General features: G+C 38.8%; 1 protein-coding gene across 1 annotated transcript; it reads left to right on the top strand.

Moving 5' to 3' along the window:
• The first annotated feature begins 1,020 nt into the window (after window positions 1-1,020).
• Window positions 1,021-23,452, top strand: pld3 (phospholipase D family member 3). The gene is made up of 12 exons (XM_084065480.1): window positions 1,021-1,182; window positions 8,319-8,429; window positions 8,740-8,790; window positions 10,146-10,309; window positions 11,740-11,920; window positions 13,716-13,833; window positions 15,287-15,414; window positions 16,066-16,266; window positions 17,176-17,315; window positions 18,513-18,678; window positions 19,602-19,701; window positions 20,196-23,452. The coding sequence occupies exons 1-12, from the start codon at window positions 1,162-1,164 to the stop codon at window positions 20,381-20,383; spliced, it is 1,569 nt and encodes a 522-aa protein (XP_083921606.1). The 5' UTR covers window positions 1,021-1,161; the 3' UTR covers window positions 20,384-23,452.

Here is a 23,452-nt window from a genome sequence, read left to right as displayed (position 1 = left end):
ATAAGCGACTTTGGGGCTTCCTTTTGTGTAAAGTTGCTTGTAAATATTGGTAGTTGTGGGTTGCTTATTTTGGCCTTGTTTCTAAAGTGTAGTTGTTTATTTGTGCTTGTTCTAAAGTGTTGTTGTTTATTTGGGTTTGTTTCTGAGGTGTAGTTGTTTATTTGGACTTGTTTCTAAAGTGTAGTTGTTTATTTGGGCTTGTTTCTAAAGTGTAGTTGTTTATTTGGGCTTGTTTCTGAAGTGTAGTTGTTTATTTGGGCTTGTTTCTAAAGTTTAGTTGCTTATTTGGGCTTGTTTCTAAAGTGTAAGTTGCTTATTTGGGCTTGTTTCCTGAAGTTATTTAAACCAGTGGTTCTAAAATATTTTCACGTTTCACGTTTTTACTCCACTCAATTATTTGAACACTTTAGTTACTTTGCAGATATAAATTATAAAAAAAAGTCGCAATGCTTAGGACTAAGATGGTTAAAGTATGTTTTGTAATTATAAAACTTGACCTTGACTTGAAACAGACCCTTGTAGATCTGCTATTTTCAAACATTTTAGTACTTTTACTTTTGGCACTTTAAGTGATCTGAGGCCAATACTTTTGTACTTTTACTCAAGTAGCATTTTGAACACATGCCTTTTACTTGTTGTAACATAGTATTTTTATATTGTGGTATTGGTACTTGGTAGATATGCTACTTTTGCTTTAAAAAAAATTTGAATCCTGAAAAGTAACAGTTTTGCACATACCGGTATGAGGATTCCACCCGACAGAGACGATATACATCATTCTGGCCTTTAAATCTCTGACAATTATTTGTTGATATGTTTTACAAAGTCCAGCCTCCAAATATTGGACTATTAGTAACATTAACAGTAAGTCATTCTTCCACTGACCCTGGCCTATAGTTGCTTCTTTTGGACTAGTTTTCATAGACCCTGGTTGCTTACTTCTCTCAATCTGGCAACACTGCTTTTAGCGTTGGTCACATGACACTCTCTCTCTCTCCACACTCTGTTCAGATGCTTGTTATTGTATATTAGTAGCAGGACTGACTTTGAGATAAACAGCTGCTTTTTCACTTCAAGTTGTGGTCTTTTCGTGCGTATAGACGTCGTGTGTCACTTCTTTACTGATATCTGAAGAGCTGATGTGACACAGTGGTGTGTTTTATGGGACTGGACACATTTCAGGTGTGTTTTTGAACTGTTCTGTTGGTTTAGTTTGGTTCTTTTGTTGTTGTCGCTCTGCACTGTCAGCTCCTCTCAGTAATAGTACTACTCAGTATTAGTAACTAATAGTATCAATACTGCAATGTGGAAATACTCTGGTACAAGTAAAAAGACTGGAATTACTCCAGTAAAGTAAAACAAAAAAAGGTACTTAATCGTACAGTGCTTGAGTAAATGTACTTAGTTGCTTTACACCACTGGTTAATGTGGTGTTGTTCCACGACTACTCTTAAACAAGGGACACAATAGGAATCATTTCTATATTTACACTTTCACAACCAGAATGCTGTTGTAAAACAATATATGTTTTGAGATCAGCATTCGTGTGTATATTATTTGAACCTGGTTCCTATACCTGTATGTATGTATGTATGTATGTATGTATGTATGTATGTATGTATGTATGTATGTATGTATGTATGTATATATGTATGTAAACTGCTCAAAAAAAGTTCGGAAACTTAACTTCGGTCAATTATATCTCCCCTTTAATAATACCAATTGGTATTGTGTTTTATATCATTTTTATCGTTGATTAGTCACCTTTACAACGAGGTACAGCTTGTAAGGATCGTGCATTTTTGGAATGAGCAACACAGCTAAACGTGTGGGTAGCGCCTTCAAAAAATTTGCCAAAATCACCCAATATGCTTCTGTTGGTAATCACTCTTGTTTTGAGCAACCTGTCAGCACACACCTGCTGAGAGGTGTGTGCCAGTAGTCACAGGTGTGTGACTGCCTCACAGGTGAGTGACTGGCACCTGAACATGGGTTCTGCAACTTTGTTGAGTTTGTACTCCAAGCAGCAACACTGCCCCCATGGAAAGATGCCACGTTTGTCCCTTCAGGATAAGGCCCGTGCAACAGGGCAAGTGAAGCTGGTGTTCCGTTATGCAGAGTGACAGCATTATTTGGTGTTAGCCCTGGTACCATTTCCAAACTTAGGACCAAGTTCTGTGAGACAGGTGAAGTCAACAAGGAAGACAACATCCCAAGACCCCTTGCTTCACTGAGGAACCATAGATTTACAGGCAAGATTTTCACAACGGTACCAAAGACAGATGTCAAAGTTGCAGGGTCCATGCTCAGGTGCCAGTCACACACCTGTGACTGGCACACACCTGCCTGCAAATGGTACCAGGGCTGACAACAGCGCTGACATCAAATAATGCGTAATCTGCGTAACGGAACACCAGCTTCACTTGCCCTATTGCACGGGCCTTATCCTGAAGGGACAAACGTGGCAGTCCATGGGGGCAGTGTTGCTGCTTGGAGCATACATAAACTGAACAAAGTTGCAGAACCCATGTTCAGGTGCCAGTCACTCACCTGTGAGGCAGTCACACACCTGTGACTACTGGCACACACCTCTCAGCAGGTGTGTGCTGGCAGGTTGCTCAAAACAAGAGCGATTACCAACAGAAGCATATTGGGTGATTTTGGCAAATTTTTTGGATGCGCTACCCACACGTTTAGCTGTGTTGCTCATTCCAAGAATGCACGATCCTTACAAGCTGTACCTCGTTGTAAAGGTGACTAATCGACGATAAAAATGATATAAAACACAATACCAATTGGTATTATTAAAGGGGAGATATAATTGACCGAAGTTAAGTTTCCGAACTTTTTTTGAGCAGTTTATGTATGTATGTATGTATGTATGTATGTATGTATGTATGTATGTATATATGTATATATGTATATATGTATATATGTATATATGTATATATGTATATATGTATATATGTATGTATGTATGTATGTATGTATGTATGTATGTATGTATAGGTTCATGTTTCAGTTTGACTACAGCAGTGGTTCTCAACCAGTGGTCCAGGGACCACCAGTGGTCCTTGAGGGGGTTCCAGGGGGTCCCTAGCCAAATTATAGTTTCAAACCAAATTGACCCTTATGTGTCTGTAACTCTGAGAGTGTACAAATGGAACCAAATGGACCATAACGGGTCCATTTGGTTCCATGTGTACACTCTCAGAGTTAAATGAACACTAATGATGATGATACAGTGTAGATTGGGACATCTAAGAAATGTAAATGGGTGAGTCCCTGGCATATATTTTCAAATGGGGGTCCGTGGGCTAATGTGTGTCAATTTGGGGGTCCTTGACGCGAAAAAGGTTGAAAACCACTTGACTACTACTTACTATGTAGGTTCAAGTTCTTGTTTCAGTTTGACTACAGGACAGGAGGAACTAAACACAAAGCCACAGCTTGTGCATGTGGTTACTTGTTTTGACCATAGACTGTATAAATGACACGTACAAAGTAAGCAAAACTAGACCCCAGTTTCAGTGGTGTAAAGCAACTAAGTTCATTTACTCAAGTACTAGGGCTTCTGTTTGGCTTTTAGCTTTCGTACAAAAGTCGCACAGGGCAGATATGACAAATAACACATATTTAATTACTTTATACTTACAAATAAACATTAATAGTGGATATAGCCGATCTATAAGCTCAAAATGAGCTTATAGATCTGTATTTCCACTATTTGTTGACATTTTTTGAAAATAGACGTTTTTTAACATGGAATTGATTATGACGATTATACAAAAAAATAGAGATTATATAAAATTATTACGATTAGACTATTATGTAATAATTGTGACAGGCCTATCAAGTACTGTACAATTTTGAGGTATTTTACAATTATTTGAAAACTTCAGTTTATTAGTTACTTTGATCATTACAATATACATTAACCACTGCAGCCCTATTTAAACTTTGGCTATTTGAAAATAGCAGATCTACAAGCTCAGACGCATTGTGAGCTTGTAGATCTGCTATTTTCAAAATATTTTTCTCCATTTTATACATTTGAACATTTGTGAACATCTGTAAACATTCTGCATAATGAGTACTTCATACTTTTGGTGCTTCAAGTACACAGTATTGATACTGTGAGTACTTTTTCCACCACTGCCTTTTGATAAACTGATCCATTCAGTGTGTGTGTGTGTGTGTGTGTGTGTGTGTGTGTGTGTGTGTGTGTGTGTGTGTGTGTGTGTGTGTGTGTGTGTGTGTGTGTGTGTGTGTGTGTGTGTGTGTGTGTGTGTGTGTGTGTGTGTGTGTGTGTGTGTGTGTCAGTTACAATGATACAACCCTACAAGTTAGATCTAAATGATTTGGCTAGCCTTGATACAAGACTGACAGACATCCAGTGAGGTTGAACATTGAAATTAGTGTGGTGAATATTTAGGCCTTTGATGATGAAGCAGAGTAGCATAGCCTAATCTGACGCATCATGTGTCATTTAATGACCCAGTGCACACATCAGTATGTTGGCACACTCGCTTTAAAGCATCCATTGCTTTGGTACTCAATAATACCCTTTTGGAACATGTTTATCATCTGTATTCACTTCCAGTGGTGTGAAGTAACTAAGTACATTTACTCAAGTGCTGTACTTAAGTACAATTTGGAGGTAGTTTTACTTTACTGGAATGTTAACAATTGTCAGTACTTTTATTTCTACTCCACTACATCTCAGAGGCAAATATTATACTTTTACCCTACAAGAATTATTTGAAAACTTTAGTTACTAGTTACTTTGTATATTTTGATTATTATTACAAAACACACATTATTCACTTCAGCTCTATATGCATCTAGGCCATTTGAAAATAGCCGATCTACAATCTCACAATACATTTGAAAACTTGTGAAATGGGACATTCTGCACAATGAGTGCTTTCTACTTTTGGTACCAATACTTTTGTACTTTTACTCAAGTGAAACATTTTTAGTACTTTTTCCACCACTGTTCACTTCACACTGATTCTGATTCATGTCTTCATGGTTATTTGGTGGTCTGTTTTCTTGATTCAAAATCAAGATCAACACCTCTGCTAACAGCCATGCTGCAGCTCATACGTTTGTTTCCTGTAGACATAGACCTATAACAAGTTAACCCATTGAGACCTGAAGCCGATTCTACATGTCTCCTAAATATCAACAGTATTCTGAAAAACGTATGTTTCTATATCAGTGGTGCTCAATCGTTTTCATGTCAAGGACCCCCAAAATTATATGTATTTGGCCGTGGACCCCAATCAAAATATTTAGTTCCAGGGACCCCCAGAAGCAAAGATTTGAGTTAAAAACGGTTCGCTTTAAAAATATATATATTCAGAAGATTTGCACACAATTTCACGATTTTTCAAAAATAGCAGATCTACAAGCTCATAGCGCGGCACTCGGTGCCGCGCTATGAGCTTGTATATCTGCTATTTTTGAATAGCCCAAAGTGTAAAATAATGCTTTTTAGCTCAAATCTAAAAATGGCACAGTTCCAGGTCTCAATATTAAGGAAGTTTACGGAAAATGTGGACATTTTGAGACAACTGTCAGTGTTTAGCATATTGTGTTATACATGTGTTGTCCTATCACCAAGCACTTAATAAATGTTTGTTTTGACCCATACGCCTAAAAGAGCCTTCAGTTAAAGTATGTTTTATAGTCATATGTAGGTTAACACAGGGTCAACAGTGTATTACGATTTGTACAAGGAAAAACAGGTCAGCTCAGCAAGAGCACTAGTCACCATTAACAGCACTTGTCATGTAAAGATAAAAAAGTTCAATCAGAATTGTACGATACAGTATATACTCACTGTACACTATATAAATATATTTAAATGAGAATTTGGGTATAAAAGTAAAAGTACAAATGTGTAGGATTAGGAATACAGTTCCGTCTGACAGCCACTAGTAAACCTTCCAATTCTAAATCCCATGATGTGGTCAGGTGAGAGCCCTACTCTCGTGATATTCAGTCATCTACTACTCTAGTGATCAATGAGTCTCAACCACACGTCCTGCCTTAGATCCTTCCTCTTTTGAATGCAATGTCTCTATTGTTGTTGTTTCTTCTTTTTTTTCTTCTTCTTTTTTCATCATTTACAAATGCATCATTCACGACTGCAGTCACATTGAGGTTAAAACCACTTTTATTTAGGCCTATTGTTATTATTATTATTATGTATTATTTTCAAGACAGACCTGGCTACCACATGATGACTGAAATAAAAGTTGCACCCAGACATTTTAAATATGTTTCCAAACATTGACGTTAACTGAACCACCGGTAGCCCATCTGTCAGTATGGAGCCATGGCTCGTTTTGTTGAATAATGTAGAGACCTAGTGTAGAGACCTAGAACGTTCTCTTTGTCAGCTGCTCACAGTACACGCCTATACATAGGGTGTACGGTGCAGACGAGACAAAAAGACATGCATATCTACGTGGTTCAGTTGTGCACATCAGGTTCAAGTAGTAATTTGCAAATGGCTTAATTCTTATTCTTAAAACATTGCAACTCAGCAGACATGGGTCAAGGATCATGATTTGCAAATAAGGATGTCTCTCTTAATTTGCTTTGTGTACCGTGTTAGCTGGGTGGGGGTACCAAAGACCATACAATGAAATAGAGAAATGCCGAAAATGTCTTCTAAAACCCAACAGTAAGGCTGAACGATTAATCGTTTTTGCAAAAATCGCAATCAAATCGCAATCGCAATATCAGTCAGAAAAATTGCAATTAGATTTTTTCCCAAAATCATTCAGCCCTACCCAACAGTATTCTGAAAAAAACATGTTTCTATGTCAGTGGTGCTCAATCTTTTTCATGTCAAGGAGCCCCAAAATTATATGTATTTGGCTGCGGACCCCCATCTTGAAATAGTTTGTTCCAGGGACCCCCAGAAGCAAAAATGTTCGCTTTAAATATATATATATTCAAAGATTTGCACACATTTTCATGATTTTTCTAAAATAGCAGATCTACAAGCTCATAGCGCGGCACTCAGTGCCGCGCTATGAGCTTGTAGATCTGCTATTTTTGAATAGCCAAAGTGTAAAATAATGCTTTTTAGCTCAAATCTAAAAATGACACAGATGCATTCCAGGTCTTAATGGGTTAACCCATTAAGACCGGGAAAGCATCATCATGTCATTTTTTAATTTGTTTGGATATTCAAAAATAGCAGATATACAAGCCATGAACTTGTAAATCTGCTATCTTTTGAAAAATCTTGAAAATGTGTGCAAATCTTGAATATATATATTTTCAAGCAAACATTTGTAACTCAAATCTTTGCTTCTGGTGATCCCTGGAACAACATCTTTTACAAATGTTTAAAAATATATATATATTCAAAGTTTGCACACATTTTCTTTTTTTTTTCTTCTTCTTTTTTCAAAAATAGCAGATCTACAAGCTCATAGCGCGGCACTCGGTGCCGCGTTATGAGCTTGTAGATCTGCTATTTTTGAAAAGCCAAAGAAATCTTAAAACGACACAGATGCGTTCCCGGTCTAAATGGGGTTGAACTCCCTAACAAACTTGTATAATGCTGAACCTCAAACCTTTAGCTAAGCAGCCCCACGTTAACTTTAATAATAACGTTATGTTTGGTTTGAGTGGTTTATCAATGTCATTCATTATGAGTGGCAACTATAGGACAGATTGTGAAAGTGTCACCACTCACCTATTCCTCCCTGACAAAACAAAGAGTGGCAGACAGTATGTTAAACAAACAGGGAAAAGAGCAGCGAGGTGATTAAAATGATTACTTTAAAGGTCATTCTGTCAACATTATGCATAATACACCGAGGCCTGTTACAATTATTACATCATCGTCTAATCGCAATTATTTGAGATAATCACAATTATCCTTCGTCATAATAATGGTCATAATTGTTTCCATGTTGAAAAAAAGTTAATGTAGCTTCAAACATTTTCAAAAAGTAGTGGAAATAGCAGATCAACAAGCTCACAACGCATCGCGATGCGTTGTGAGCTTGTAGATCAGCTATATCCACTATTAATCTTTTTAAAAGTATAAATGCCAGTCATTTCTTTGTATATTTAGGTTATTTGTCATATATATATACCCTGTTTTTTTATCCATATGCTCCCAGTGTTCAACGACAAACACACAATTAAATCGTTAGTCGCAATTATTTGTGCGGCAGTTAATTTGACTTAAGATGTCATAACGGTGACATTCCTATACACACCTAGCCTGTCCCTTGTAGCCATGTTGTAACATATGCTTTGCTTTGCTTTCTGTCTGTATCCAGAGCCACAGACTATCATCTAACCTGAGCCGAGAGGACAGTTTATCAGCTGCTTTATCAAACCAGACCCTGCCTTTGTCTGTGAACATGAAGTCGGACATTCCCTATGACAGGGTATGAATAATGGTGCTTTTCATTGATGGTCTCTGTTTTGTTTTGTTTTGTTTTACTTTTAATGTGTAGCTAGGACACTGATTTCCACCCTGTTTTCCTATTTTATTCATAGCAGGCTAAGAATAGTGTGTATCCCTTATATTTTGTTTTCAAAATGTATGAAGTTAACAGCCTTTGTTTCATGCCCCCCACCCCCCTCTCTCTCTCGATATGAGAGATGTTTCTGTTTCTATTGTCTAATAAAGACAAAGACAAGGTAAAGCAAGTTGTATTCTCCATCTAAGGCTGCTTTGTTACTCTGATGTCACAGATGGTGGACATGGGATGGAGGAGAGAAGATCCCAACAGGAAAGCACTAATGGTAGGCCAGTACACACACACACGCACGCACGCACGCACGCACGCGCGCACACACACACACACACATAATCTCTATATAGAAAGAGGGCCAGTTCAATTATACTTGAACATAAAACTTCCAGGAGAGCCATTGATAGATTGATTGAATACTGTATTAACATGCTTAACAGTTACAACAATACAGGTAGTACAGTCAAAGGTTATGCTAAAAGGATAACACAAAAAGCCCCAGGGGCTTGTTTCCATTGTGAACCTTTTGTACTCAATTCATCAGTAATACATATACAGTACAATACCAAATATTCTACAAAACATAATGGAATAAAGTTAGTTGAGTCATAAGGTATATTTAAATATTACATTTATATTTAGAAAGTAGGGGCGGGGGTCAGGGGATTCTACTAACAAGTTGTTCAAGGAGTTAAACTATGTTCACTTGTATGATGAAAGAGATTCTTACGTTGTCTACCTCACTTAGACATGACACTTTCCTCTCTCTTTGTTTGCTCTCTTACGCGCTTTGGGTCGTATTGTCATTTTTATGCTAAACGGCTGTTTTACTGTGTGTGTGTGTGTGTGTGTGTGTGTGTGTGTGTGTGTGTGTGTGTGTGTGTGTGCACTCATATCAGTACTGTTAAACAGTTAAATTAGCAACACGCAAAATTGAGCACAAAAGTCTTTCCCTGCAGGGTTCTAAATGTTGACTAGCTTATTCTGTCATTGCATACTGTTCATTGTACAAGTCACTTGGGGCAAACGTATCAGCTAAAATACCTACTTTTAACCCATTAAGACCTGAAGCCTACATGTCTCCTAAATCTCAACAGTATTCTGAAAAACGTATGTTTCTATATCAGTGGTGCTCAATCCTATTCATGTCAAGGACCCCCAAAATTATATGTATTTGGCCGCGGACCCCCATCTCAAAATATTTTGTTCCAGGGACCCCCCAGAAGCAAAGATTTGAGTTAAAAATGTTCGCTTAAAAAATATATAAATTCAAAGATTTGCACACATTTTCACGATTTTTCAAAAATAGCAGATCTACAAGCTCATAGCGCGGCACTCGGTGCCGCGCTATGAGCTTGTAGATCTGCTATTTTTGAATAGCCCAAAGTGTAAAATAATGCTTTTTTAGCTCAAATCTAAAAATGACAAAGTTCCAGGTCTTAATGGGTTAATAAATGTAAATCTGAAATGTATGTACAGTGTAGTATTAACCCATTAAGACCTGAGGCGATTCTTCAAAAAAAAAGTTCTGAAGCGATTTTAACAACGGGTGCATCAGCTAAATGCTGCAATATCTTATTGGTTAAATGTAATGCACTGTATAATGTGTTGGCATTTCTCTTCCAGTATGCCAGATGTGTGCTGGGACTGGCCTGTGTAGCGACTCTACTCTTGGCTGCACTGATGCTCCAGAGTCTGCTGTTCCCAGGGCCGTCCCCCCCCTCCTCCCAGCCTGCACCCGGCCCCAGGGTCTCTCTGCCCCTCACAGAGACCTGCTCAGACCCCTGCCAGTAAGTAGTAGTAGGTTTTGTTTTGTTTTTTCTTTTTTACCAGGTGCTCGAAGAGCGCCTGGTAAAAAACTGGCTGTCCTTCACTCCTTTAAGCCAATGGCGACACGAATGGGGAGACGGCCCGCCCCCGCAGTAACCGTGCTCCTCTCCGCTCCCCTCATTCACACTGCAACAGTTGTTGCAGACAGTGCAAGTTTTACTGCAGCCTCAGGCAGGAGGGTTAGCCTAAATGCTAGCGTGCTTCATTAGACCTAGTTTGGCTATTAAGTTATTATTTGGCCATGTTCACACTGACTTCTATCTTCGCTATTGTTGGGAAGACCTGTGTGGTGTCAAAACATGTTGCCACCACAAAAACATTATAGCGTTTAGCGTCGCAGATTCAATGTTGCCAGGTTTGGCGAGAGAAACAAGCAATCTGAAAAACAAGTAATCAGGTCTATGAAAACAATCACACACACACACACACACACACACACACACACACAGAGCACCTGGTAAAATATGACTTCAAGTCATTTCTTTCTTGTTTTAACACCACAAAACATTTTGGAGAGAACAGTCGCATAAAAGAGAGAGAGGAAAGGTACTTTAAACATTAAAGTGAGTTTGGTTGGTGTGTGTGTGTGTGTGTGTGTGTGTGTGTTTGGGGGGGGGGGGTCCTGTGGTTTGATTGATTGATTGATTGATTGATTAAAAAACACGTAGGCTAAAAGGATGGCACAAAAGCCCTGGGGACTTGTTTCCATTGTGGCCCTATGCATTCAATTCATCAACACAGCATAGAATATTAACACATAAATGCATGTCATCAACAAATACCAATAGATGTATCTAAAGAGGAGAAAAAGGAAACACAGTGGCAGTATATGACCCCTCATTTCAAGAGGATTTAACATCTATCTCTCCACGTTTTTTTTTTTACTTGTAATTGTAATTGTCCTGAAAAGATGCCTTTTCAGGACAATTGTGAAAGAAGCCACTAAGCCAGTGATTCATGTCCTTTGTGGATGATGTCAGGGCAATCCACGTTATGTTGGCCAAAGTGCAGTAAGTCTTCTGCCCCTATCTCTGTGGAAATGTGGTTTAAACCACATAGGGCTTTTTCTTGGTTTATAGAGGAAGTTATGTTGACATGGGCTTTTAGTCATGTGGCAGTCATCTCTACAAAGAGCTCACAGTTCCTCATTTTCCCTATTTCCCATTTTTTTGCGGACTCATCGTTGTGTCCAGTATTCAAAAGAGTAAAGAGCACACAGACTAGGACACGTATTGTATTTGATGGCACTATTAGGTGAGAAATGGGTTTAGATAGGAAAGAATTTTGTTTGCCACTAATCAAGTATCTATCAGATAAATCGTCGTGATAATCCAATCTCCATGTAGATTGAAGACCAATATATAACAGTCATTCTCTGATTCGATTTCAGGTTTGTTTTGTTGGAGAGCATTCCAGAAGGTCTGGAATTTAATTCCAGTGTTGCACACACCTCCACCTATCAGGCATGGCTCGACCTGATTGGTGAGGCTAGGAGCAGTCTCGACATAGCCTCCTTCTATTGGACGCTCACCAACAAGGACATCGGCACTCATGAGCCCACAGCCTCTCAGGTCAGCTAGCCCAAAGATTGTTAATATACTGTAGGAAGATACACATTCTCCATTGGAGCCACTAGAGGCGAAGTAGTACACAAATCCTACAAATGGTCGCCTAAGTAGGTGTGGTTGTCTTCTCCCACGACCATCCCACCACCCTCCCCCTCCCCTCTCTCTGGCTGACAACGTCATGAGGATGTGTATTTGTGTATTTTCTTAAAGGAGACACACCATGAATTTAAAAAAAGTATTTGATATTTAATATCATATGGTGTATGTCCCTCAAACCATTTTCAAAAGGTTTGAGCCTAAATCAACACTCAGATATACTCATCCCAAGTCAATTCTCTCAGGCTTATAAAGCACTTTCAGCTGCAATACCAAAACGTCCAGTTGGCTAGGGGGGTGCTGTACTGCGGTACTGAGCAATTCTGTCTGTCAAAATACATGGGCAGAAAGTTTGGTGAGGTAAGCAAACTTGCCATTCTGAGATGGCCTGTTCAGACACGCCCATTCTGAAAATCTCTGAAATGAGAATGAATGACTGAATGTTAAAAGAAAATATTTTTTGGGGTACAAGAGACACTGGGGAGCCAAAAAAATACAAAAAAAATTAAAAAAAGTGAAATTCATGGTGTGTCTCCTTTAAGTAAACAGTTTCTTAAGTAAACTGTGTAAAGATGCTTTTAAGAAAGCTATGAAATTCCCACTACAAACACATGTATTATTAAGTCTTATGCTAGATGTGCTCCTGTTTCTGTCAATATTAACCATATATATATATATATATATATATATATATATATATATATTACCACTATAGACCATAGTATGTTTAGCATGAATGTTAAGTTTAGCAAAATGTCATGATTCCGAAATCATACCCCATCAACCAAGACAGTTAATAATGGAAAATTATATTATTGAGCATTGGAACACACATTTTATTTATTTTTTAATATGTCCATAATGATTTCACGTAGGCCTACCACATTCACATATAGAATCTCAGTTTATCAGTTTTTAGAACATCTTATAGGAACAGCAGATAATAAAATATAATATAAGGGACAGAGCCCTCTATGTCTCGTCCGTCAGACTGCAGATGGACTCTTCAGATATCTTCCCAAATCTCGCGAGAGTGTGTTGATGGGATAGAGAAAGGTTGATAACAAAGTAGATTTTCTCCTAATTTGTGTCTCTAAAAAAAGCAATTTTAGTATGAAAATCTTGTACATATTGTGTGGCTTGTGATGATTGGGTCCAATATTTAGTTCAGGATCCATGGAGCTAAGGAATGGTTCAGAAGCTGTGTTCACGTTGACTCTTCCATTGGAATCAATAGACTCAAACTTGCTTCCTGTCTCCTAAAAAGGTGTCCACCTACGTCACGCAGAAACGGGAAGTAAACCGGAGATTGCGTATCTTGCTAAATTAAAAATCTTTGGCTAGCCCTATGATCAGCCGTGTAAAGTAACTAAGTACATTTACTCAAGTACTGTACTTAAGTACAATTTTGAGGTATTTTGACTTTATTGGAGTATCTCCAATTTTTTGTACTTTTACTTCTACTCCACTACATCTCAGAGGCAAATATTGTACTTCACTCCACTACAATTATTTGAAAACTTTAGTTACTTTGACTTTTTTGACTTTGAACACTGGCCTTTTACTTGTACCAGAGTATTTCTGCATGGCCATATTGATACTTTTATTTAAGTAAAACATTTGAGTACTTTTTCCACCACTGCCTATGATGGTGTTTCTTTTATGTTGTTGGCTGCAACATGTTTTGTCATTCTTTGCACAGGGTGAGGACATTCTCAAGAAACTGTCTGAGGTGTCTGGGAAGCTGTCGGTCCGTATCGCAGTCAACACGCCACAACACAGCCAGCCGCAAGATGATCTCAAGTTGCTTAAGAGCTCTGGTGAGATTGTGTGTGTGTGTGTGTGTGTGTGTGTGTGTGTCCACTGTACATGCAGTAGTAGAGCATGAGTACGCATGGATTCAAGTTCTCAGTCGCCACGACTGATTTCAGTCATTTGGATTCCATAGAAGTCAGCATGTCTTCTATGGAAGCATGTCATGCACCGAAAATAGACTATCTACAGGCTTACCACGCATTGCACTGCACGTGTTGTAAGCTTGTAGATTGTCTATTTCCGGTTATTCGCTATTTTAAGTGTTAAAATAGCGATGTGTTAAAGAGTACTTGAAGTGGTCAAACTGGTCAAACAAGTGGTTCAATCCTCCAGATCCTAATGATCTCAGATATTTCATAAAAGCAAAGGTTAACTCTCTGGCGTCTGGCATTTTGTTTTAAATTACCTTTTTTTTGTCAGGGCTGGTATGGCTGACTTTAGCATCAATCTGCAATTTATTCAACTGGTTGGTTGTATAGCTACCAAAACATCATAATTATACATATTGTGCTAATTATAAAACACAACGTGTGTGTGTGTGTGTGTGTGTGTGTGTGTGTGTGTGTGTGTGTGTGTGTGTGTGTGTGTGTGTGTGTGTGTGTGTGTGTGTGTGTGTGTGTGTGTGTGTGTGTGTGTGTGTGTGTGTGTGTGTGTGTGTGTGTGTGTGTGTGTGTTCCTTTCACGCTGTTTCACAAATTGCATATTAGGAAATGGCCTGGAAGCAAACATTTTTATCAGTCGTGAGTACGTTTCACTGCTCGAGACGTTCCGTACAATGCAAAACCTATTTCTGTCTGCCTGAACTAATGTGAACAAGCGGCTTATTTATCTCCACTACAATAACATTAACACAACATCATTTACATAGGACTTCATGTAACGAAGCCACTCTGATTTAACCCATTAAGACCTGGAACTGTCTAATTTTTAGATTTGAGCTAAAAAAAGCATTATTTTACACTTTGGGCTATTCAAAAATCGTGAAAATGTGTGCAAATCTTTGAATATATATATTTTTAAAGCAAACATTTTTAACTCAAATCCGTGCTTCTAGGGGTCCCTGGAACAAAATATTTTGATGGGGGTCCGCGGCCAAATACATATAATTTTGGGGGTCCTTGACATGAAGGGGTTTGAGCACCACTGACATAGAAACATACGTTTTTCAGAAAACTGTTGGGATTTAGGAGACGTGTAGAATCGGCTTCAGGTCTCAATGGGTTAAATCTTTCTCCTGTATGCAGCCAAAGTTTCATAAAAGGATGACAAAGATATGAAGATTGGAATTGAGTTGATTTCTACCAACTAAAACTGTTGTTGGTTTTATTACACTATTGTACTTTTCTTTTAGGACTAGGCTTACATCATCGAGGATGATGTTAGAACAAAATGGCCACCGTGTGTAACTGTGCATATGGTAAATGCATGTGTTACTAGGACTTAATCTCTGCGTTTCAGGGGCCGACATCAGGACGGTGAACATGAAAGAGCTGACAACCGGGGTCCTGCATACCAAATTCTGGGTGGTCGACCAGAAACACATCTACATTGGTAGTGCCAACATGGACTGGAGATCGCTCACACAGGTACACTCACACTTTTTCCTTTTTAATCTGTGTTAAAAATGTTCTCCCTAAGCAAAATAACACACTTTCACCAGTCAATTTTCAACTTCATCATCCATTGGCAGATGTATCTTTTCAGTAGCCTGTTCCTAGGCAATCAAACAGTTATAGTTTAGGTTATAAGTTGTCCATGGGCTTTTAGTCATCTGCCAGTCATCTAGAGAAAGCGCTCACAGTTCCTCATTTTCCCTGTTTTCCCTGTTCCTCTCTTTTGCTGACTCATCGTTGTGTCCAGTATCCTAATGTGTGAAGAGAAACCAACTCTCTCAAACAGGAAACGTATTGCATTTAATGGCACTTTTCTAGAGAATAAATTGTGTTGAGGTGGGGGAAAAAAGTACAAAATGCTTCACAAAACTTTTAAGTATGGTTTCTGTCCTCTATTGTTATTGCTATTATCCTGTTTAAAGAAACAACATGTTTTTGCTCATAATGTCCCCTTTGCTCATGATGCTAGTTTGTTTTAATCAATGAGTGAAAATCGGTGTGGGAAAGAAATCATTTTTTAGACACATTGAGTGTCTTTCTTGTATGAAATGTGCCCCATGTATAAAAATGTATTAAACAATTATACTTGGTGTTAATATAATGATGTATTGTGCAACTTCACAGGTCAAGGAGCTGGGGGCAGTGGTCTACAACTGCAGTTGCCTGGCAGCAGACCTCGGAAAGATCTTTGAAGCTTATTGGTTCCTAGGCCAGAGCGGTGAGCCAATCCCGTCACCCTGGCCCAGCAGTTTCTCCACCCCCTACAACAAGGACACGCCCCTCGAGCTGGCACTCAACAACACACCATCCACGGTCTACCTGTCGGTTAGTATCGGGGTTGGCTATACTATAGGGAGAGTGACACAGTCCATACACTAGGAGGATCTATAGACCAGTGGTTCCCAAACCTTTTAGCTCGAGACCTTAAGGAGAAATTTGATGTTTGCCCAGGACCCAAACTAGTGAAAATAGCAGATCTACAAGCTTGTGGATCTTCTATTTTCACTACTTCTTAAATGTTTTAATCTTTTGAAAAAAAGGGGATATTTACTCGCAACCCATAGAAATCTTTCAGCATGTTCCTCAAATTCTTTCACACGCACGTCGCACATGGATTTGATCATAGAGGTGAGGATCACCTCCAGTGCAGTGTTTAGCTGTGCCGTGCTCAACAACTCTTTGACATTGTTGGGTGTGTTTACCATAGATATAAGGTCTCTCTTTCTCTCGCATTTTAGTATGGTTGGTTATCTATGTCAGTGGTTCCCAAACAATGGGTCGCGGACCCATTTTTATGGGTCGCAAGTAAATATTCCTTTTTTTTTGGTTTCGATTTCTTTTTTACAATTATTTCAAAAGATAAAAAAAACACCAAATCTTTTCATAAATAAATAAGTCAATAGTTTTTTTAAGAAGTAGTGAAAATAGCAAATCTACAAACTCACAACCCAACGCCTTGTGAGCTTGTAGATCGTCTATTTTCACTAGTTTGGGTCCTGGGGAGACAGAAAATTCATCTTTTGGGGTCTCTCGCTAAAAAGCTTGTGAACCACTGATGGGAGTGATGTACAAAAACGAATTTCACCCACTTTTTACCTTGTAAACCTGTGATGTGACAATAAACCTGATTCTGATTCAGATTCTGATTCTGATCTATGCAATCCAATGTCACCCCAAAAAAAACTCTCTTTCCCCCTCTCTTCTTGTCTCTCATGTTCCTTTTTCTCTCTGTAGAGCTCCCCCCCATCATTCTGTGCGGCAGGCAGGACCCCAGACCTCCAGTCCGTCCTCAGTGTGATGGAGGATGCCCACGAATTCATCTACATTGCTGTCATGAACTACCTGCCCACAATGGAGTTCTCCCATCCAAAAAGGCTGGTCACGACATTACTGTATTTGGTCATATATTTATGAAGTATTAAGTTAATTTAGATCAGTGGTGGAAAACATACGCACATTTTTTACTTAAAGGGCAAGACCACTTTGGTAGAGGTTTGGGTTGTGTAGTTACCTTGCCATGATGTAACTCCAAAGGTGGGCAAGAAATCAAAAATAATTGCTCCATTGATTAGAAATTGATCATTCAAAATATGCTCCTCATTGACTTACATTGTACGGTAAAACAGCTCTCAAAGTCACTCTTTTAGCACATAAACGAACGCAAACAAAGTTGATTCAGACAATATAGAACATCACCAAACCCAGTACTGTTTTTTTTTAGATAAAAATGTCAACTTCCTGTTGATTTTGCCATTTTTAATAAGTAGAAAACCTGGACTGGATCCGCGGATCCGGATCCAGAAATAGTAAAATCAACAGGAAGTTGACATTTTTATTAAAAAAACAAACAGTACTGGGTTTGGTGATGCTCTATATTGTCTGAATCAGCTATGTTTGGGTTCATTTATGTGCTAAAAGAGTGACTTTGAGAGCTGTTTTACCGTACAATGTAAGTCAATGAGGAGCATATTTTGAATTATCAATTTCTAAATCAATGGAGCAATTATTTTTGATTTCTTGCCCACCTTTGGAGTTACATCATGGCGAGATAACTGCACAACCCAAATCTCTACCAAAGTGGTCTTACCCTTTAAGTAAAAGTATCAATACTGCAATGTAGGAATACTCTGTTACAAGGAATTAAAATTTTACTTGAGTTGTACAAGTACAAAAGTATTGGTATCAAAATATACTGAAAGTACTCACTATGCAGAGTGTCCCATTTCACAAGTTTTCCAATGTATAAAATGTATAAAAATCTTTTGAAAATAGCAGATCTAAAAGCTCACAATGCGTCACATTGCAACGCATTGTGAGCTTGTAGATCGGCTATTTTCAAATGGCCGAAATGTATAGGGTTGAAGTGGTTAATGTATGTTTTGTAATAATAATCCAAAACAAAAAAGTAACGAGTAACTAAAGTGTTTAAAAAATTAAAAAAAATTGCCTCTGAGATGTAGTGGAGTAGAAGTAAAATTGGAAATACCTCAAAAGTGTACTTAAGTACAGTACTTAACAAGTGGTATAAAATATATTACTAACAATAACCCTTTGTGTGGCTCCCTCTGCAGGTACTGGGCTGACATTGACACTCAACTGAGACGCATGGCATATGAGAGGCGGGTCAAAGTCCGCCTGTTGATCAGCTGTTGGGCCAGCACCCAGCCTGTCATGCTCTCCTTTCTCCGCTCTTTGGCCTCGGTCCATGACCCCAAGAGCAAGCTGGACATTGAAGTGGTGAGGGGTGCTGCTCGTATGGCGTCTTTGTAAAAAGCATATCGCTGCTGTCACGCAGAAACCTCTTGATCATACTATACACCGCCACACAGAAGTATCAAAAGTAGCAGATATGCTACACCAGTGGTGTAAAGTAACAAAGTACATTTACTCAAGTGCTGTACTTAATTACAATTTTGAGGTATTTTTACTTTATTGGAGTATTTCTAATTTGCAGTACTTTTACTTCTACTCCACTACATCTCAGAGGCAACTATTGTACTTTTACCCCACTGCAATTATTTGAAAACTTTAGTTACTTAAAGTAGATGTGCTTATTATTACAAAACATACATTAACCACTTCAGCCCTGTATACATTTCGGCCATTTGAAAATAGCCGATCTACAAGCTCACAATGCGTTGCGATGTGAGCTTGTAGATCTAGATTTTCAAAAGCTTTTTATATATTTGAAAACTTGTGAAATGGGACATTCTGCATAATGAGTTCTTTCTACTTTGGTACTTTAAGTACATTTTTATACCAATACTTTTGTACTTTTACGCAAGTAAATTCTGAATATCTGACTTTCACTTTCAACAGAGTATTTCTAAATTGCAGTATTGATACTTTTACTTAAGTAAAGAATTTGAGTACTTTTTCCACCACTGTATACTACAAGCTCGAACGCGACGCGTTTTGAGACATATGAGGTCCAACAGTTTGGGAAATATGAGGTTTCCACCCGACAGAGACGATATTTCAACTGAAAGTTTTATTCTATTTAAGGATAATTAAGTGGGGTTCCCTTTAGCAAGGCATGTGTTTTACTGTGTGCAGATAAAGCGTGGTGATGCTGAGAAAGAGAGCTCAGCCGAGTCTCGCCTGGATTAAAAAATAATTACAATTCTAATAGGAACTCACAAATTATGTCCCGTCCCCAGAGGCTGTTTGTGGTGCCTGCCAACCCCAAGCAGAGGGAGATTCCCTTTGCTCGAGTCAACCACAACAAGTACATGGTGACCGACAAGGTGGCCTACATCGGTAAGGCTACACAAAGACTGCATGGTTCAGAACAGGATGCATTTATAAGAACCATCAATTTTTTTTTATGTTTTATATTTAATAATCCCATTCCTATTCTTTCACCACAATCCACCATATTCATCATGGTTCATTTTGGTATTCCAACCAAGTCCATAATTCATATAAAGCTAGGACAGCCATATACTGTACATTTCTGTGCAAACGTTTATTATAATGGGAGTTATGAATCTTATTCTTTGATGTAGACTGGTTTGTAGATTTGTTTATTTTTTATTGTACACAGGCTTTGGTAATTGTATTAAACACTTAACACATGAGAAGGCATTCAACTGCACCTAACCTCCTCAAAACTCATTAACATACACTTTTCCTGTCACCGTTTTCAGTCAAAAATAATGTACTCTTAAGTCTAAATGTGCGTTCAAACTTTCCAAGAAATGACTGTTGTTTGGGCTTAAATGTAATCCATATCTTTCTTCTTCCGTCCTCAGGTACATCTAACTGGTCAGGTGACTACTTTGTGAACACTGCCGGCTCAGCATTGGTCATCAACCAGACCGCATCGGAGAGCCCGGAATCGACTGTCCAAGCACAGCTGAAGGCTGTGTTTGAGAGGGACTGGTACTCCTCCTACAGCACTGCTATCAGCCAACATTCTGACCACAAAACTGTCTGTTAGCTGGGATTTCTTCCATATGCAGGAGACACAGGGACAGGCCTAATAGAGCCCAAATCTGTTTTTCTATGCTGCTGTATCAGAAAGACATGAGGAAGCTGCAACAATCTAACTTAACCCATTAAGACCGGGAAAGCATCTGTCATTTTAGATTTTAACCACTTTAACCATTATCTTATACTTTGTCTATTCAAAAATAGCAGATCTACAAGCTCATAGTGTGGCACTGAGTGCAACATTTTTGCAAATCTTTGAATATATGTTTGCAAATCTTTGAATATATGTTTTTTAAAGCGAACTTTTGTAACTCAAATCTTTGCTTCTGGGTACAAATGTCTTCTAAATCCTAACAGTTTTTTGAAAATAACTTTTTCATGTCAAGGACCCCCAAATTGATATGTATTTGGCCCGCGGACTCCCATCTCCAAATATGTTCTTCCAGGGACCCCCAGAAGCAACGATTTGAGTTAAAAATGTTCGCTTTAAAAATATATATATATTCAAAGATTTGCACGAATCTTTCACGATTTTTCCGAAATAGCAGATCTACAAGCTCATATTGCGGCTCTCGGTGCCACACTATGAGCTTAAAATGACACAGATGCGTTCCCGGTCTTAATGGGTTTAACTGTAGCTACTCCTGCACTAGCCACACAGCAAAAGCCTGAGTAGTCAGTCTTTCTTTCCCAGATAACCACAACATAATATTGCCATTTGGTGGTAGCTTTTATTCACGGCAACTCATGATATGATATATACATGCATTGTATACATTATAGCATATGATCCCAGTAGGACCGGGAACCCCTAACCCTGGCAGTGTTGTTGCCATGCGAGAACTGTACACAGAACGGAGCCTCCAAGCCTCCATGTGAATCATGCTCATACATAGCAATAATTATGGACATAATGTGCAAATAACTGATGTTTAGGAAGCACATTGACATGTTATTTCGTTTCTGTCGGTGTTTGTAATAAGATGTAGCTTGCATAGATTTTCATGGGCTCAGGTTTACACTAGCTTATTTAAAGGGATAGTTCACCCCCAAAATGACTTTCTCTATGGATTAGTCACCCCCTGGAGACTTGAATTCATGGATATTCTTTTGTTTTTGTCGCATTCCTAAGCCAATAATTTGATGACCAGTGGACCGGTAGGCAGCGGTTTCGGTAGGAGACACAAAGGAGACTCTTTGTGTCTCCTACTGGAACCGCTGCAAGTCATCAAATAATTGGTTTAGGAATGCGACAGACAATAAATAAATCGATGTATTCAAGTCTCCTTGGGGTGACTAATCGATAGGAAAAAAAAGTCATTTTGAGGGTAATCTCTCAAGAACAGATTCAGACCTGCGCTACTGAATCTGTCGAGAGCCCCGTTCAGAACGTGTGCGCGTTAGCTTACAAGTGGGCGTGCCTTCAGATCAGGAAGCAGGCCGCGCTTTACCCAATCAAATGTAGTGGGCGGGATTTACTGTCTGTGCGCTCCCTTCCCCAAAGTTCCCACTGAAAACAAACCAAAACTCATTTAACAATAGCGTCCTTGGAGCAGACAAAACCACAGAAAGATATTCACATTTTAACTTGTTCTTTCATCATAGAAACAAGTGGGCTTATAACCAAAACGATCCATGTTCTCTGGGAGAAGTGGTGTTAGTGTTCCGTGTAGAAATATTGCTTGTGGGAATGAAAAATAAGAGCACCACCGGAAGTGGAGCGCTGAGGGCTGACCAAAAACCCGGTTTCCTTGCGCACGGGTGCTCCATTGAGCTCGGCCCAGAGCCAAGTGAAAGAGTAAAAAACAGCAGAGGCCGCTGTTTTTCCTTTGTATTTGGCGATGGGTTCCCAGATTGTTTTGAGGGTGAACTATCCCTTTAAGCTATTTTCACTTATAATTCAATCATGTTCACTCAACAAGTCATTTTGTGGATCATTTATGGTGTATTATTAGCTTTGCCTCTGTGGGAGTTCTTAATCCCAGTCTTATCTCAGGGATAGTGTATTTGATTGATGCTTTTAGAATGCTGGATTCTGGAATGGAATGCTCCAATTTGTGTGCTGTGCCAGAATTACCTTTGGTGATTTCAAACAATATGAGGCATTTTGAAATACAGTGCCATACAGGGTGATTTTATCTGACGTAACTTACTTTGTGATACTAAATACAAGAGTGAAAGGCAAATGTGATGAAACATTGCATCAATTATCAATGAACATGAATGCTCTTAATTATCTCCGCCACGCTGAAGCAAGGGGGGGTGATTATGTTTGTGCATGTGTGTGTGCTTGTCATGGTTAATATCGCAAACCACTACACCGATCAGCGTACATTTTCTTAACGCACGATGACAGCAGTCCAAGCAAGGAACTCAGTCATCGGAACATTTTTCAAATCTGTTAAATAACTTATTTTTGTGAATGTATAAAACCTCAGAAGACCCACTGTCCCTCCAGGCTATGGGGTGATAGTTCAATACTTGCAGCCTAGTCCGGAGCTGTGTGGAACTCCACTCACTAGGGCTGGGCAATATGACTTCAAATCAATATAATTATTTCAAACTTATACCTCGATTACTATTAATTCATGATTATTAAAATGAAAACTTTCGGCCGTTTCCACTATTTTTGTACGCCAACCAAATTTAATACAGGGTTAAGGGGTTAGTTAAGGGGTTTATGTTGAATCGATCGTTTTTCCTATATCTCAACAAATAGTTCTGTCGATGTATTTTCGGTTAATTGCCCAGCCCTAGATGTCACCAATATGACATCAGTACTTGGGAGGCCAGTCTGGAGCCTGTGGATCTCCATATTTGGACAAGACTGACATAATCCGGCCTGGCGGAGATATGCGCTCCACTGAGTGCACCTTTTCTAGTTTCCACTGTGTGGAGTGTTTTCACAATTAACATCAAGTTATTATGGCGCTTGTGTAAATAAGTTAGTTTTTACAGGTAGCAGAATGTTTGAGAAAAATGTGGTACTGTTTTTAAATGCCACTGATCAAATATGTATGTACCACCATCTCCCTTCTTTTGTTTGCAGCATTACTGTTGATAATAAATAGCCCTT

The sequence above is a fragment of the Gymnoscopelus microlampas genome (genome assembly GCF_963454915.1).
Source record: "Gymnoscopelus microlampas genome assembly, chromosome: 8".
NCBI lineage: Eukaryota > Metazoa > Chordata > Actinopteri > Myctophiformes > Myctophidae > Gymnoscopelus > Gymnoscopelus microlampas.
Note: the sequence above shows the minus strand (reverse complement) of the source record. Positions and strands in the feature narration are given on the sequence as shown.